Source organism: Eutrigla gurnardus (assembly GCF_963514095.1).
Source record: "Eutrigla gurnardus genome assembly, chromosome: 2".
Taxonomy (NCBI): Eukaryota; Metazoa; Chordata; class Actinopteri; order Perciformes; family Triglidae; genus Eutrigla; species Eutrigla gurnardus.
This window is the reverse complement of record NC_139916.1, coordinates 21,679,401-21,696,589: the sequence shown is the minus strand read 5'-3', so window position 1 is coordinate 21,696,589 and position 17,189 is coordinate 21,679,401. Positions and strand designations below refer to the sequence as shown.

General features: G+C 44.1%; 2 protein-coding genes across 8 annotated transcripts in view; both read left to right on the top strand.

The window, feature by feature from the left end:
* mdfic2 (MyoD family inhibitor domain containing 2) overlaps window positions 1-17,189 on the top strand; it is a 230,463-nt gene that overhangs the window by 118,238 nt on the left and 95,036 nt on the right. The gene's annotated exons all lie outside the window — the stretch shown is intronic.
* Window positions 1-17,189, top strand: part of foxp1b (forkhead box P1b) — a 145,642-nt gene that overhangs the window by 93,130 nt on the left and 35,323 nt on the right. For 3 of the 7 annotated variants that reach the window (XM_084037673.1, XM_084037674.1, XM_084037672.1), the window contains 2 exons: window positions 16,506-16,643; window positions 16,887-17,000. In XM_084037673.1, the coding sequence (XP_083893799.1) occupies window positions 16,506-16,643; window positions 16,887-17,000 (252 nt within the window). Of the gene's footprint in view, window positions 1-9,014; window positions 9,243-16,505; window positions 16,644-16,886; window positions 17,001-17,189 lie in introns of those variants that run through there. The other 4 variants (XM_084037676.1, XM_084037675.1, XM_084037678.1 and 1 more) reach the window with 3 other exon arrangements.

Sequence of the window (17,189 nt, the reverse complement as noted above, 5' to 3'; positions counted from 1 at the left end):
GGATCAGACTTAACTGTTTCCCCAGCCTGGCAGGGAATTGTGCTGCAGAGGTCAACAGAGGGGACCACAACGGCAGATTCCAGAGTACAGCCAGTTGTTGGTACATAGAGAAGTACTAGACCATCTCCTGCAGACAAAGACAAAATTAAAATTCTAATTTATTAATGTATACAGAGAGCTTGGCCAAGCTGTCACTCAGCTATTGAAAAGAGAGTCGGGGCCCTTTCCCCCGCTTCCCCTCCCCTCTCCTGCCCGGCTCTTGTGAAGACAACGCAGGCTTGCTGTAGCATCTAACTAACGCCGTAAATTGGCTGCTCTCTAATGTATGTTACATTTTTGCCGCCATTATGAAAAAGCCACAGGTCCAGACAAGTTTTTGTTTATCTCCGAATTACATATTGTGCTAATTAGACACACGCCGTGTAAAGCCACGCGTTCATACATAAACATCAGTGAGGAGGATGTATTACATTTGTTTTTGTTGTCTTTTTTTTGTCTTTTTCACTCATGTTGGTGAGCTTTCTCTTTTTCCTCTTTTTAAAAAACACATTTTTAAAACACCAGAGGGTTAGAGTCTCATCTCACTTCCTCTTTTAAGAACAAACCCCCGGTTCCTGCAGGAACCCCTTCACACAGAACATTCACTATCTCCATCACGCAGCCTGGATAATGATTCTCTGTTGAGCTGGACTGGGTCATCAAAAGACATGATCCAACAATTATGAGCCTGTGTAGTAAGCTGACACCCCATAAAAGCACCTGATCTGCGGACAGTGCTCCATTCATCTCAGCGGTCTTCCCATTAGGCACGAGGAGATGTGCAGAGAGACTTTCACTCATTTGGAGATGTGACTCAGTTTCCAATTCATTCTTATTCAAGTCAAAAATAATGAAGCCAGATGCATACGGAACATCTGAAAAGGAAAAAAAAGGGAAGAAGCCTGACCTGGGTAGAGTAGTAAAGGGGGAACATATGAGTCAAACAAGCCTGAGGATCCTTGATCAGCATTAAATGGCTCTTTGGTTTTATATCTTCAACAGGGGTCCCCCCCCCTCCACACACACACACACACACACACACACACACCCCTCGCCCCTGCACCGCCCACCCCTGCCTCTGGATGAAGATGCCTCCGCTGTATACTCGGCAGCCTACAGGCATTTTAATCAGGCTCAATATACAAACAGCTGCTTTGCAGGCTGGAAAGCAGCTAAACATACTTGACTGGTCAAAAAGCCAGTAAATTACATTGACTGAATGACACGTGTGATTAAAAGAATCCATGGTGCTTTTACCTTTTGCGATTCACACCTACAGTGGCGCGACGACAAGAGCCGGCAACTCCCACCCCGCTAATTACCATTATCAGTGAAACGGTAGGGTTTGACTCATTAGTTCCATGTGCATTTAATTAGAGGCAGGCTGAAATTGGATTTAACTTATTACTTTTTCATGGATCACTTTCTTGTCATCACTTCAAATTGGATTGCAGCCCCAGGTAACTAATTATGCCAGCCGCAGGATCAGGAGTGGAGAAATAGGTAATTAGGAACAACACTGTCGGACCCTCGCTGATAGTCCACCAGCGCCGAGGAGGAGGAGGGGGGGGCGGGGGCTTGATGCTTGTTTGTGGCGTCGCTCGCGAGGCCTGGCTGGTTAACGACAACCTCGTTGCAAGAGAAGGCATCCACCTCCTACAGGGGATTATGTGGCATTCAGCTGGGCTGAAGATGTTGTGTCAACATGGTGTCTTTGCTATCAGTGTAATGCCTAGATGATGCTTGTTTCCCATCCAGGATTGTGCCTCCGATTGGCCTTCATTATTCATGTCACTGGTACAGTGTGAGGTATGGCCAGCAGCCAGCTGTGTGGACGCTGCTTGAATGACATTGACTGGTTACTGTCTGTACGTCTGCACCGATTATAATGAGACTACATGAATGGCCGTATTAAGACTAGACAGTCTGCTTATCGAGAGGGTATGGGCAAATGATAACAATTGAGAGCTTTCATGTTTCATCTGAAAGTGCAAGTTGTAAAGAATTTGAAGCTAAAAGAACATCGCTATCCTTTGGGTTTCGTTGTTTTTTTCATAGTTTTGTAATTATGTGATGGCCTTTAAATAATAAAAAAAAGGAGAAACACCATTCATTCTAGATTAATGTTGCATTGAACATTTCCATGATGTCAAAGGTGCATCACAAGTTATTTTTCAGACACAGAGAGGCTACTGATAACGTTTCAAAACCATGCCATCTTTTATCTGTACTATTACCAGTTGATTCCACAATCCAGACTTCTTTCTTCTCCTGTCCTTTTTATTTCAGCTTTTCCCCCTAGCTCTCCCTCTCTCCCTCTGTGTGTTTTCACACCATAGTGTACAGCCTCACAGAGGGCATCTCCAGGTCAAAAGATAATGTCTTTTCAGTTTACAGGATGAAAGCCTTTTAAGTTGTAGAGCGCCCCTCCAACGCCCCTCCTCCCACGTTTGCTCTTCACATCCTTCATTTGCAGTCTGTTGGGGGGAAGCGTGATGTGACACAATCCAGGGGCCAAGCCTCTGTCTGACAGGACAGGGCGAAGCCGCCGGCTCTCTTTCTCTCCCTCTCCTACTGTTTTTGCAGTAGGCCCATGGCATTGTCCTGACACATGTATACCACAGCGCTCCAATCTGTAAGTCATTAGAGCACTAGGCCGAAGCCTGTCAGCTGGAGCTCAGCCAGCGCTGCGGGGCGATCTGAGGTAGCATTTTGAGGTACTCCCGCAGCCCGGCTGGCCAGTGGGCCAGAGTGGCACGGCAGTGGTGGGCCACAGGCGAGGTGACAGTGAACACGAGACAGGATTAATGTTATGTGTTCGTTTTTTTCTGTGTGATAAAGACACACTTAACACAAGAGAGACCTGGCCGAGACATGAGGAGTGTGTGTTTTCATACATTTTGAAGAATTGTATAAGTGAGAAAAGAAGTGCTGAGACACATACGACGTGGTGGCACTCTCTTTAAACACAAATCCAAGCTTTGCCCATTTCTAATTGATTCAATTAACGACTGCTGTAAGGTTGCCAAGATGAACCACCATATTAAAGTTGAAAACCCTGCAGGTTGTTTCACACACAGCAGGACGTAATTCACAGATTGTGTGGATGGAACCACTTATACCAAGTGTTTATAGCAGGCGGCAACCTCCAAATATGACAGGTGCCTTAAACTTGCATTCTGTCTAATAGCCAGCAGGGTGCGACTCCTCTGGTTGCAAAAATAAAAATGACCCCTTCTCACTTGATAAAATCTCTCAGTAAATATGGTAAACATGAGTTTATGGTCTCAAACAGCATAATGATTGAATATATTATGGTGCCATTTGGAGTGAATTAGACCATAAAACAGGGTATGATTTAGGGTGTGGCCACCTTGTGATTGACAGGTCACTATCAAGTGTCCAGTCTGGCAGTTGTCTGTGTTTTTTCAGTGTGTTTTAAGTTCAGGACAGTTCAGTTGTACTAAGCCCCACCCTCTCATGTCACTTTGAGTTGCAAAGACTAATAATGCTAACTTGAGGTTTCAAAACAGCAATCCACAATCCACGACACCCACGTCTAATACAGTCTATTAATAGTAGTGTGAGTCTTCTTTCAAAATGTTTTTTGTCAAAATTCACTACTCACTTTCAAGAGTGGGTGAGGAGATTGATACCACGCACTCTGATGTTTGTACGGTAAATATGTAGCCACTGCCAGCAACTGGTTAGCTTAGCTTAGCACAGAGACTGGAAACAGGGGGAAACACCTAGTCTGGTCTAGTCTGGAGTTGTGTTGTTACTCAGATGTTGTCGACAACCAGCAGAAACCAAAAACCACAACATAGTGAGCTTTAGAGGAGCTGGTTAGTGGATTCGGGTACCTTTGGTTCGATACACGCTATGTGTTGCCCTCTGTTCCCAGTCTTTGAAGTAAGCTAAGCTAGCCGGCGGCTAGCTCTGGTGTCATTCAGCATACAGGCATGAGAGTGGTATCAATATTCTCATCAACTCTCCTTAAACGAGCATAAAAAAAATCATATTTTACATGAATACACTCTTGGTCAAAATTGTCTTTGCTTCTCTACCTTCAGGATGCGCTGTCATCAATATTTTAGGGACTATCGTTCAAGAATAGCTCTCCTTTCAGTCGGTGTCTCCGACAGCGAAATCCCACAATTCATCAGTCGTGTTCGCGAGCCTCAGAAGGACTTCATCTCGTTGTGTTTGTAAAACGTCTCAAGGTGATGCCGTTATGAAATCTCATTTTGACGCGTGCGTCGCTGTGAGGTGATCCAATCTGTCAGGAATGATCAGCCACACACTCGCGTGGAAACCCCGGGATCAGGCCATCTCTTTTGCTGCTTGTTTTCCTTGTCATATTGTAAAAATCTATTATGTGTACGGTATAGATTAGAACCAGGTTTGGGATAATCCTGTCAGAATGAAGTCATGTCCTAATTCCATGCAGCCAAGCGGAAAGTGGAGGGGGCCGCTGCGTTAGGAGCTCTCTCCCAGCCAACGATGACTGTCGAATTGACTCCAGTCACAGCGCTGGGAGCCACTTACCATTTTCGGGACCCTCTTTTCATTTGAGGCCTGATGTTTCCCTTCAAGCGGTGAACCCTCTCACCCCTCCACCCCAATCAGTCATCCACCCAGATACACACAGACACACATTCATTCCCCTTAAAATTTGTTGTATCTTTGTGTCATCCTCTGGCACTATATCTTGATGTCAAGCGTGTGTTGTTTGGAAGTGATTCACACGCCCTTTTGCGGAGGCGTGGAAGGATGGATGGATGCACAGTCAACCATAGCATTAATAAACACTAACAGCTATGCAAGGTGCAGTCAAGTCAGCATCAGCTCGCACGATGCGGTTTCTCTTTTGGGTGTCATCACACACTCTTGACAGCTCTGCGATTCTCCGATTCCATTTTCACTATTTGTTAGCAGCAGGAGGAAGAAATACGTTTTTTCCAGAGACAGACGGAGCCCTTCAGCTGACACGAGGACATCGTTAGGAGCCGTGTTTTATGTTTGTGTTGGATGGACACAGATCTCCATGTAGCTGCACCCAGTCTGCAGACAGTTAGAAGTAACATTGCATTTTAATTAAGCCTTATTCACTCGTCATGTGCATCTCTCACATCATGAGGAATTGTATTGGCGTTGGAAACAGGACAGGCTAACGAATGCTGCCACAGAAAAGCTTAACTAAACGGTTAATTATGTCAGTAAGCGGTGCTGTACACATAGTGTGCATCCTACGTTGAGTGTTCCTTAAAAAGTGATGACAGAAGCCACCCACATGCTTGTACTGCCTGCTAGATTCAGTGTAAATATACTAGTAATTCGCACACGTTTGTGATTGATATCAAAGCCTATAAATGACAATATAATTACAGTAACCGGGGCTTTATACAAATGTATTTGTGGTTTCAGGTTTAGTGGTCAAGCTTTTTTTTATTCTTTTTTTGTATCTCTCCACAGCTCCCACATAACAAAACCATTGTTTTTACTTGTTAAATGACTGATTCCTCTTTGATATCAGTCAATCAGTACACAATCAAAAACCAAATAAGCCGAGGCAGAAATTCCCCCACCTCCTTAAAATCAACGCAGTTGCTCATAACCCAAGTGTTCTTGTTTTGACTACATGAAAAACCACACAAGACAGTACACGCTGAAACAAGCTCCACTATGCACTGGCTGTCATATCACCTCAAGAAATAAACCATATATATATATATATATATATATATATAGACCAGAAGACCAGTGACTCAGATGTGACTTTCTGTAACTCCACTCTGCTTCGGGTGATAACCTCATTGACTCTAAATCATCTAAATATGATTCATTCCAAGTGTGCAGATGTTAAAAGGTGAGTTTACTGTCATCTAGTAAGAAAGAAAATATAGCTTATTTTTACAGGGCTTTAAAACAAACAGAAAAACCTGCCAACAACAAGAAATAAAACTCAGTTTCACTTGAGTTAAGGACAAGGGTACAGCAAAAAGACAAAATATATATATACACATTTTTTATAAATAATCATGAATTAAAAAAAATGTAATTGGTTAAAAATCAAGTGAATTAAAACAAATCTGAAACTTGTGAATTGAAAATAGAAGATCACTTTTAAATGCTGCAATGACTTCCTGAGAATAGAAATGCAGATGTTGTTCTTCTGCTGCAGAAACGAGACGGCACCCTCCTGTATGATGTCAGTGCAAACGAGCGGGTCACTGAAATCAAACGTGGGTTCTTTCTGAACTGTGCCAAGTCTGAAGTTCAGCTATAAAAAAACACAAAACCCAGTTAAGTTGATCGAACGTGTCGTGTCTCTTTTGACTATGATAGAGGTCACTGTTGGAATAATATGAAGATAAATGAGCAAAGATCACACGTTCTGATTCGGTTGCTGTCTATGATACTCTAAAAGGTATGTTTGTCGCCATGGCAATATTATATAGAGCAGCTGTTATTTATATAGGTCCCACACCTGCCCTGCTGCCTCCCACCATCAGTAAACAATGATTTACTTTACACACAGGGAAACAGGCTGTGTTTGTTTTCTCATGACAATGGTCCAGGTCATCAGCGCCTTCCAAGAAAAGGAATGACTCTAGTTTTGTATTTCCCTCCACCTCCCCTCCACTTGTCTCCTTCTCTTTCTGTGGTAGCAGCAAAGACATGGGTTGGCATGCCGGTGCAGCTTACTCACTGGCTGCATTAGTGTTTTTGGAAAGGCTTTGTAATTGGAGGCGAGTCGTTATCTTTAGCCAGAGCCGAGCGGAGCACAGCTCAGGCCAGACATTAACTCATACTTTCACTCTAACTCAAGCAGGAAATATAATGTCATCCACTCTGTCATGAACACAATCGCTCAGCACTCTCTGTAAACTATCGCAGGGGAACGGCGGTTCAAGGCTCAAGGATATTGATGTTTCTCTGTGCGCAGGAAGGAGAGAGAGAAGAAAAAAAAATCTATACAGCGTGTGTATCACATCGACACATATGTGTAATTATTTTACATGGCGCAGGCACAGAGGCAATGGATTAGAAAGACAGTGTGTGAGAGGAGAAGCTTGAACTGTGTGTCTGCTAAATTTATCATGAGGCCTTTGGGAGCGTTGAAATGAGAACAGTGGCCTATTACTGCTAAGAAGGTGTTTTATTGAGAATACGCCGACATGCCACCCCAGGGAGAGTGCCGGGGGAGACGACTGTGGCTGGAGCCTAAACCACTTTGTGCATGCCTGCATGTGTGTGTGTGTTTGCGAGTGTGCAGTTGCGAGCACATGCATGTCACTTGTCTGTGTGTGTGTGTGTGTGTGTGTGTGTGTGTACGTGTGTGAGCCGTCTTGAGGGTGTCAGATAGAAAATAAAAGCGCCTTTTCTTCCACTTAATTATTCACTATGATATGTATTGGAATTGTCACTTTTGACACTTGAGGTGTCCCAGTCAATAATTTATATAGGTCAGGCCAGCTTAGCAGAGCTCATTGTTAGTTATTAGCAGATGAGAGCAGTGGCTTGTTATGCTGCCGCTCTGTTTATTTTACCAGTGTGTTTGCGGACTGGAATGCATCCCATGAACATTCCTTCATCCTCGGCCAAGGGGTTTATAGCTGTTGATATGAGCTGTGTTTTAGAGCTCTGTTATTCAACGCTGTGTTTATTGTCATGATAATTAACAAAGTGAGGTGTTAATCTAGCCTCATGCCTTTCATCTGATTCTTTTGTTAAGTGGGTCGCACAAGTTAGTGAACCTGATTTTATTGTTGTTACTTAAAGAAATAATGTTGCATAGAAGGAAATGTAGTCATGGTTGGATTTTAGGTATATGATTGATTTGTTCATATAAATATATATATGAACATTGAAAGGAGCCAGACTCTCTCTCTCTCTCTCTCTCTCTCTCTCTCTCTCTCTCTCTCTCTCTCTCTCTCTCTCTCTCTCTCTCTCTCTCTCTCTCTCTCTCTCTCTCTCTCTCTCCTGGTGAGTTCAGTACGGTCTCCAGTAGGTGGCAGGGTCCTGTTTTCCTCTCCTGTCTCTTCCCCTTACTGAGTGCACACGGGTGTTAAAGAGTGTGATGATATTATGACAGCTAATTGCTCTCATTGGGGATGGAGCTGGATGGATTGCCTGGTTCTGTAGCTGGTATAATGTTAGCCATTAATGTAAGTGGTTTTAGCTTGTCTGAGGCCAAATTGTCGGATAAGTGTTTAAAAACTCTGAGGGGAAAAAAAAAGTTTATGCTTCTGTGGTTGATTTGATGAGTAAATGTACACAGACTTGCCTCTATGTACTGCAACTAGTTGCGTGCTACGGTGCACAAGTGTACACATGAAAATTACTGGAGGAAAAACCAGGCAAAACAAACATGTTGCTGTAAATACATCATTTGACTCTAAAATTAAACACATGTGGTATTGTCTCAGCTTGGGGAATTTAAAAGGAAGGAGGAAAAAAAGTACAAAGTGTTTGTGCATTTGTTGTTTTCGGCATATGAAATGAGTTGTGTCTTTGTGCGGGGACTGTAAACAATTCCATTTAGCAGAACAATAAAGGGGCTGATAGCGGGGCCAGTTTTCTTTCTTTCCGCTGGATAGCTGTGTTTACTTATCTGTTGTTTAATTAAAGGGCCTCTTTTCTTTAGGCTCCCATTGTTTCAATAGCACGGCCGGAGTCCCGGCAGGGGTCAAAGGGTTAACAGCCGTCAACTGTGTCTTTTTTTTTTTTTTTCTTTCTTTTTTTTTTTTGAAAGGGGCCCCCACACAAAGGCACGGGTTCACCTGCAGCCCAGCCCGCGGCGCCCTATTGTGTGGCCCCATTTGAATTGATTATGTTTAGAGGGCTGGTTGTGATTGGTGGAGAAGGGCGTGGTTGATTGGATAGTTTTGTATCTTGTCAGCCAGGGAGCAACCTTGCGCGTGCAATCTGTCTGTATCCCGAGGAAGGTTGGAGACTCCACAGCACAGCAGCGCTTGTTCTCAGCCTCCCTGCCTGCCACTCCGCGTGCCTCTCTCTCTCTCTCACTCTCTCTCGCTCGCTCGCTCTCTCACACACACACACACTCTCTCTCCCCCCTCTCTCTCTCTCTCTCTCTCTCTCTCTCTCCTTCCCTCGCCGCTCTGCTCTCCGCTCTGCTTCACTCCACACCGCGTGGCCCAGCACTCTGTTTACCCTGCCAGCTAAATGGAGTTTGTCAGGTTTGTCAATATGATTGATTTCTGTGATTTTTGCCTGCTTTCTTGTCTAAGAAAAAAAACAACTTGACAATTTAATTTGACCGGGGAAAAAGAGAAAAGCAGAGGCTTTACTGTCTGTCTGTCGTTGATGTTGTGTCATTGTAATTGGTTAATTTTTGTCGTACAGTATGAGGGAAGCGGTTACCCAGGTTTTGCTTTGCCATCGAGACGCTGCCTCGTCCTGATAGGAGAAAGCAGGTGTCATGTACATTATCAGGATGTATTGCATATCAAAACAAGAGCTGTGTGGATTGGCTGTTTGTCTGCGTGCCGTGTTGTGTTGATGGCTTTTGGGCTTTTCACTTTGACTTCTAGCAACAGTTTGTTTAGCCGTGCTTGTTTGTCGGTCCCGCTGGTAGACACCTAACCATTTACAGAGTTTCTGTCTGCCATTTTTTCGCTGTTTGTTTAGTTTTGTTTACTTTGCTGATAGTGAGCTAACCAGTTCAGCAGGATCCAGGACTGTACTTGTATGCTGTTTGAATTATGGAAAGTTCAGAGAAAAACAGCAGTCAGGTTTGGCTTCTCTTTTACGTTGTTGTTGTTTCACCTCAGAAAATTATTCTATGATTGTCTTCATGGTGTTGAATATTTTCCAGGGTAAAACATGTCAAATAGGCAGACAGTCTTTTGTTTTCTCTTACATATTGCTGTATTTAGTGATGATTTGCTCTTCTGAGTTAATCATTGCTGGTCTCGGGCTCTGGCCTGGGCTGATCCTCGCTGTCCTCATGGTGTCACAGTGAATTAAGACGGACTGGCACGGCTCTATTTGACACCGTCACCACAAAACCATGCTGGACCGCGCTGTCACTCCAAATGTCATTGCTCGTATCTTCCTGAAAAGTTTGACTATATGAATGTTTGAGCATGCCTGTGTGTGTGTGTGTGTGTGTGTGTGTGTGTGTGTGTTCGTGTGCTTGCTTCAAATGGACTGCAGAGTGCATTTAGTATGGAAAGTTGTGGTCATTTTCTTCTATTTTTCTCTGCTGTCAAGAGTCAGATTTGACAGCTTTGAGGTTTTACATAAAAGACTGCTATTGATTTTCTAACGTTTAATAACCTCATGTATCTTTAATGCAACAATCTTAATTTATACACTCATGCAACTATAGGAAGGAGTCATGTGTTGCATGTGGTCATTTTTTCCAAGTTGCTGTTTTTGGTTTCGACTGTTTGCACTGAACCATTTAGCCGGAACTTTTTTCGGGTGCAATGTTTCAGCACCTTGCATCAGTGCTAAACGAGTGGGTGCCTGCAAGAAAGGAGAGATGGGGGGGAGAACAGTGGAAGGTTGAGGAGACGAGCGAAGCCTAAACAGGGCAGCGTGCACCGTAATGCCGTGCAGCTGTGCCGAGACGCGCAGTTTGGGAGAGCTGGAGTGCGAGCTGATTGGGTTGACAGTTTGTAATCAAAGTTGATTTATTGTTCATTAGTAGTGCATTAGCCCTTTCAGGCAGGGGCGTTATTTGTGCAGTGGCCTGTCAAGGCGAGGGGCTGCGAGCACCTGTCATTTCTAAACCATGACATCGGCAACCAGATATTAGCTGTGTACCCGGAGAGGGGGGCACAGGGGGGTAGCCGCCAGATCCTCGCGGCTCACTGGGCTATCCTTTACAGGGACGGTCTCCGCTTTTGTACTGGAGCAGGCAGGCAAGACAGAGAGGAGAGACGGGGGAATAGTTTAGCAGTGATATAGTGAGCCACCAGCTGCTCTCTGCTGTTATTCCCTGGCTTCCCCAACTAAAGCAGGTTTTTAGTTGGAAAAAAAAAAAGGTGGCTTTCATTCATTTTTTTAAGGGTCATTACTGCTCCGAGGTTGTGCGTCTTGTTTCAGATAAGATTAAGTCTACACTTGAGATGCCATGTGTTTCAAAGGGTTGAGATGGTCGGATAATTATGAGATTACACGGTGAGGAGTGTTTTATGGCAGAAGGTCCTTTTCAACACTCATCTCTGTCACGACCTATATATTTTTTAAACAATAAGGGACGGGACGGTATAGTCATGTTAGACTTTAAAAATAAGGGTGGCTCATTTAAGATGTGTCCACATAAACAAGTTGATGCTGATTGTCGGTTAATGTTAGAAACCCACTGCTGACACAGAGTAGCTTTTTCTTTATAATTGTATTAAATGTCTGTATACTTTCTACAAGTCACATAACACGACAGCATTAAGAGGCAACACAATTTGTGGCCCTCTTTGTCTGCCGTCATGGAAACAAGGATTAGCTTTTGCGTTGCTGGTGTGCAGAGAATAGAAACAATCTGAACGAGGATGCATCGGCCATTGTCTTTTAACTACAGTTTCATTTAAAAGGGATTTTAGAGGCTGTGATCTTAATTAAATCTCCACCGACTCAAATAACGCATGTGAAGATGTGCACCGTTGTGAAACCGTGTAGTGCCGGTGAACCATTAGATCACGGGCACGCAGTTCACCCCAGCGGTGATCGTGAGGCGTTTCCTGGAAAAGGTGAGAACAGTGAACGGCGGTGTGTAGGATGGTAGCTGTCACCCTGAATTTGTAAGCCAGGTTTCAGAGCTCAAAAAGCCTCGTGGCTGTGAAATATGCACTTGGAGGTGTGGCTTGAAAGGTCAAAAAAGAATGACAGGGCGTTGAGTCACACGGCAAAATGAAACAAAGCACGCAGTTTTTATTTTTCTTTATTTGTAATAATTATTGTTTTTAAATATTTGTATTTGAAAATGCTTAATTCTATATTATATAATAGAATTCATGTTTATGATATTACCACAATTAATAATGATACAATTTGTACACGAAAATACCTGATCATTGATTTTTTTTATTTTCAGAAATACACTTTTGCAATGCCTTTCTAAAACATGATGGTGATGCAGAGGATGGTGTGTGTGTGTGTGTGTGTGTGTGTGTGTGTGTGTGTAGGGGGGGTGCACCCCGTGTGCTCTCCCCTCAGCGGTGGTCACCTGCAGCGGTGGCTTCCTCCAGTGTGGGAAAACGGCGTCCAGCTCGCAGCTCAGCTGTTATTGTTGGGGCGAGAGCTCGCTCACTTCGCCGTGCAGTTTGTTTGTTTAAACCCAACACTGGGACCAGCTCAGGCGAAGAAAACCTGTTTGTTTGTAGTCGAAAAAGTTAATTAAAATGCAATCTTAACTTTTGTTTTTACAGTTGCTCAAATAATTTGAACCCCGTCCCCCCCGTCCCCCTCACACCCAATTCAGAATATGCAGTGTATGGTAAACGGAGACCATATGTGGCTGTGATTATCCTGTTTATGTGAGCTGTGAGCATTTTTTAAAACAGCTTGATTGTGGATGACAAGGAAGGAATAATGGGGGTCTTAACACATGTATGGATGTCCTGCCTTTTCAAGGCTCACTGAAGAATCTATGATGCAAAATGCGTTGTGTGCAAAATTATTTTATAATAATTTAATTCCAATACGTTAGTATTATTCTTATTAGGAGGGAAGGTTGTCCGTGAATATACTGCATCTATTTTATTATTCTTTTTTTAGAGGGAACTAAATGCTCTCCACCTCAGAGATTTCAATCAACCTGAATGGATAATATGGAATTAGTCTTCCCAGTCTTGTCGACGGCTAATTATGTTCACACATCACTTAAGTACAATAGCTTCCGTGAAATCCTCATTTCGGCTACATTTTCATGCAGGAGATCATAGTCAGGATGTGCCACTGCAGGCCAGGGTAAAACAACAGCATCAAACGGACTAGACTCAGTGATTTCTCCAGGGTCTGTTATTATTTTTTAAATATCTCCATTCCATTTGATGCCCCTACAAACCAAGATGACCCCAAGGAGCACCTTTTTTTCCCCTTTTTTCTCTTTCAGCCAAGCTGCACCTTTTACAGTCAGCGAAACGTCTGTCCGTCTCACTGCCATTCACCTCCGTCCCTCATTTCTGTTCCTCTTAATTGCCTCAGTGTCGAGGAACGGGGGCTATCTTCCATCCTCGTTCACCCCTACTCCTTCTCACCGGGCTTTGACCTCTGACATGTGATAGGGGGGGCTCCGGTTGCGTCTTCATTAACTCTGAATCAGTGGCTCTCTACCGTGTTTGGTTGTCCCATTTGTGTTCCCGCATTTTTAACTTTTTCTTTTGAAGTGAGTTATTTTAGGTGTTTTTTTAACATTAAATCCTTTATATACTGTGTGTGTGTGATGTGTGTGTGTGATGTGTGTGTGTGTTGATGCACCATGAGAGGTGTTGCAGAGAATCATGATATGAAGATAAATGATCCATATCTTTGTCAAAAGAAATATTTACTTTAATACATTTAAAATGCTTAAATGTATCATGTTTGATTTTTTATTTTTTTTTATTTTTTAATATCTTGTCCATTATTCCACATATATACACCTTTATACTGAATAAACAGCGGCGGTACTGTCTTACTGTATTAGGAAAATGTGGCTTTGCTTCTTACATACAGTGTAGGCTGCACATGTGTGCTTGTGACGGTTAACATGCCACGGTTTAGATTTGTGTGTGTGTGTGTGTGTGTGTGTGTGTGTGTGTGTGTGTGTGTGTGTGTGTGTGTGTGTGTGTGTGTGTGTGTGTGTGTGTGTGTGTGTGTGTGTGTGTGTGTGTGTGTGTGTGGGGCCAGCAGGCCTGTGCTGGTACACTATATTGCCTCCAGTCACTCTGCAGCTGTGAGAGAATGTTCCAGGTTTGAATGTTTATGTGTGGGAGGCACCTGGAGAGCGCCACAACTTTGTGAAATTCATAAACGTCAGCTATTTCTGGCATCTTCAGAATGTCCTCTTTTTCACACTCTCATATTGGTGGAGTAGATTAGAGCTGGGCTCAGTGGATCCCTCCAGTTATTAGCCCAGCACAAGACTATCTTTAGATGGTGATATATTTTGGTGGATCATCTGGAGTCATGATGTTATCCAAGAGATAAGGGAGTGCACCATATGGGAGTGCTCTAAATGGCGACTGGCGTCCTGTGTTTGCGTTAAATGGGCATGATACAGCGGCCAGGGCAATATTTTTCAGTTAAAGTGCTCCCTCCCGCCCTTCCTCTCAATAGGTTCCAGTCTTAGGCAGATTTTCACTCCTTCAGCACAGGATTAAATGGTAGTAGTTACATTGATCAATAGGTTAAGAAGCATACAATCCCTCTTGCTGCTAATGACCTCAGTAGTAATGGGTAATAAAATGGGGGTCTGTAATAGCCTCTTGCTGGGGGTGTGCACAGAGAAAGCTGCTCTAGCTGTAGTTACTGTGAGCCAGACGCTCCTGACAAGGCGAAGTGTGAAACCATGATGAGAAATACACCCAAGGTGTAAAGAATTAAGACAGTTAAATTGAAAGGAAATCTCAGTGTAATTTGTAATGAAATTGGCAGCGATTGAAAGCTCAAGTGTGTAAAAAATCTCCACGCTAACGTGGAGTTTGCTCTTCCTTTTTCTCACATCACACTCCATAACATGGCATGACAAAATGATTATACATTTGAAAATAAGACCAAATTTACAGCTTTAACACGGTAGTAAAAAATAGAGCATGACAAGTATGGGGAAGATTTTTAATGCACGCAGTTAAAGCAAAGCTTAAAAAAGGGAGGGGGTGGGGGGGCATTATTATTTATCCTCAGTGTGCGTGGGGGGTAAATGTCATGTTTAGATGGGGACTATATATCACATCATGTATGGCGCTTGCATGTCAGCAAGACCGGGCTGCCCGGGTTGACCTTCAAAATAGTTCATCAAAATTAGCGATGCCCAGGAAAAAAAAAAAAGGACTTCAGTGGATAATGACTGTGAAATTAGGAAATGGGAGGCCGGGGCTATGCAAATGACTGGACAAGTCATGTGCAAAAGTCAAGATGAACTGCATATTAAGACATAATACAGGGGGGAATTAATATTGCATTCTCCTCCTCGCGCTCCCCACGCCTGGTGCTGAGATGAGAAACGTGGAGTGTGTGTTGGTCCTGGGTGGGGCTGAGTCTCAGGAAGACGGCGCCGCGCAGCGTGCCACTGCTCTGCAAAGTTAACGGAGAGCGTCAGAGCTGGTCCGTCATTTTTGACATCGCTGCCCTTTCCCCTGCGTTTGCGGAACAAGCTGTTCATTATGGCGGCGCTTTGTTTGTGTTTTATGCTACGGTGGGGAGAACTGACGCGGTGATATGCAGGCGGTTGCACGTGTCAAGGAAAGGCCCCTTCGTTACCGGACATGATTTTAAACAGCGGAATTACATTCAGAAAATGCATGAAAAATTCAAAGGGGTGTCATTAGCTATAAGGCGGCCACACAATTTGGGTAACCTTGGCGGAGACGAGATCGTCACTGACAGACACTCCACTCTATCAGCTGCTGACATCAGCCCCAGAGATACAAAGCACATTTTTAACGCACGCACTTATGCACATATATTACTAATGTATACGCGCAGCGTACACAAAAGGACGGATCACCACAACACGTTAACAGCTGCAAAGACGCAGCGCTATCGAAGCACATCTCACTTGCTGTTTGTCACCGGAGTGTCGAGGAAAGGAGCTTTTAATGGTGTTGCACATCACGGCTGTGAGTGGCAGCATCCAGACACACTGCGAGTCCCCTACGCCGCCGGAGCAATTAAGGCACCCTGACAACTGTGGGGGCTCTTTCAGTGTCACAACAAATCACTTGTTTTGAGGAGTCATGCACTCACACCTTTCTGCTGGGAGTTAGTTAGAGGCCTTCTTCGCGCTCCTCACCGTGGCTCCTCCTCCAGGCGCTCTGCATCCTCACAAAACCAGATCGCTGTTGACAGCGTCTCTAATGAAATGTTCTCACATGACATGTTAACGCGCGCCGCGAGTGGACCGCAGCATTTCTTTGAGGCCATCTCTCACGTCCCGCAGGTATGAACGACGAGCTCCGAAAGGCATCACCAATGGGGTCGAGGGGTGGGGAGGGGGATAGGACGGAGGATGAGGTGGATGCCATGGCCCCCTTTACTTCACAGGCATGATCCACGCCTGGCTGTCTGGTGGCCTTTAGCACGCCTCAGTCTGGTGTGGTGTCATAACGGTTAGAGGGGTTGAAATGTGCGTGTGTTTGTTGGAGGCTGTGCAGCTTGTAACACACTGAGATGAAACATGATTCATAAATATATATATATATATAATATATATATATATATATATATAAATTGCTTTTTGTTTCCTGCATTCATTCATAGTGGACTAAGTGGTTTCTTTACGTCTTCCTTTGCAGGTTCCAGTTTCAGTGGCTATGATGACACCTCAAGTGATAACTCCACAGCAGATGCAGCAAATCCTTCAGCAGCAAGTCCTGAGCCCTCAGCAGCTCCAGGTTCTTCTCCAGCAGCAACAGGCCCTCATGTTACAGCAGGTAATGTACATCTGGCAAGCGCGTCATAAATCACCGTGTCTGAACATTTTTCTTATGTATAGACGGGCGTTTCACAAAGATAAATTCACTTTGAGCCGCTACACTTTGCGCACTCTTTTTTTCCCCTCAAGCCTCAAAGACAACATTCCTCAAAGTATTGAAAAATTCACACAAAAACCCACCGCTGAGTTTATACGACTGACAGACTTTCACTCACATGTCGCCTTCCCCTCTCTTCTGCAGCAGCAACTCCAAGAGTTCTACAAGAAGCAGCAGGAACAGCTCCACCTCCAGCTTTTACAGCAGCAGCAGCCACAGCAGCAGCAGCAGCATGCAGGCAACAAGCAGAGTAAAGAGGTAGGCTGACATCACTCCAACCGCCTGCCATTACCAAACCCGTTGGCCAGACAGAGCATGGAAGGCATGTGTGCTCCCTCCCTCAACCCCATCTGCTTCCAGACTGTGGTTAAAGTAGAGGAGAGGGGGAGAATCAAGTGCACTCATGCTTCTGATTAGCATGTCGGCCTTTCTGGATAAATGGGAACA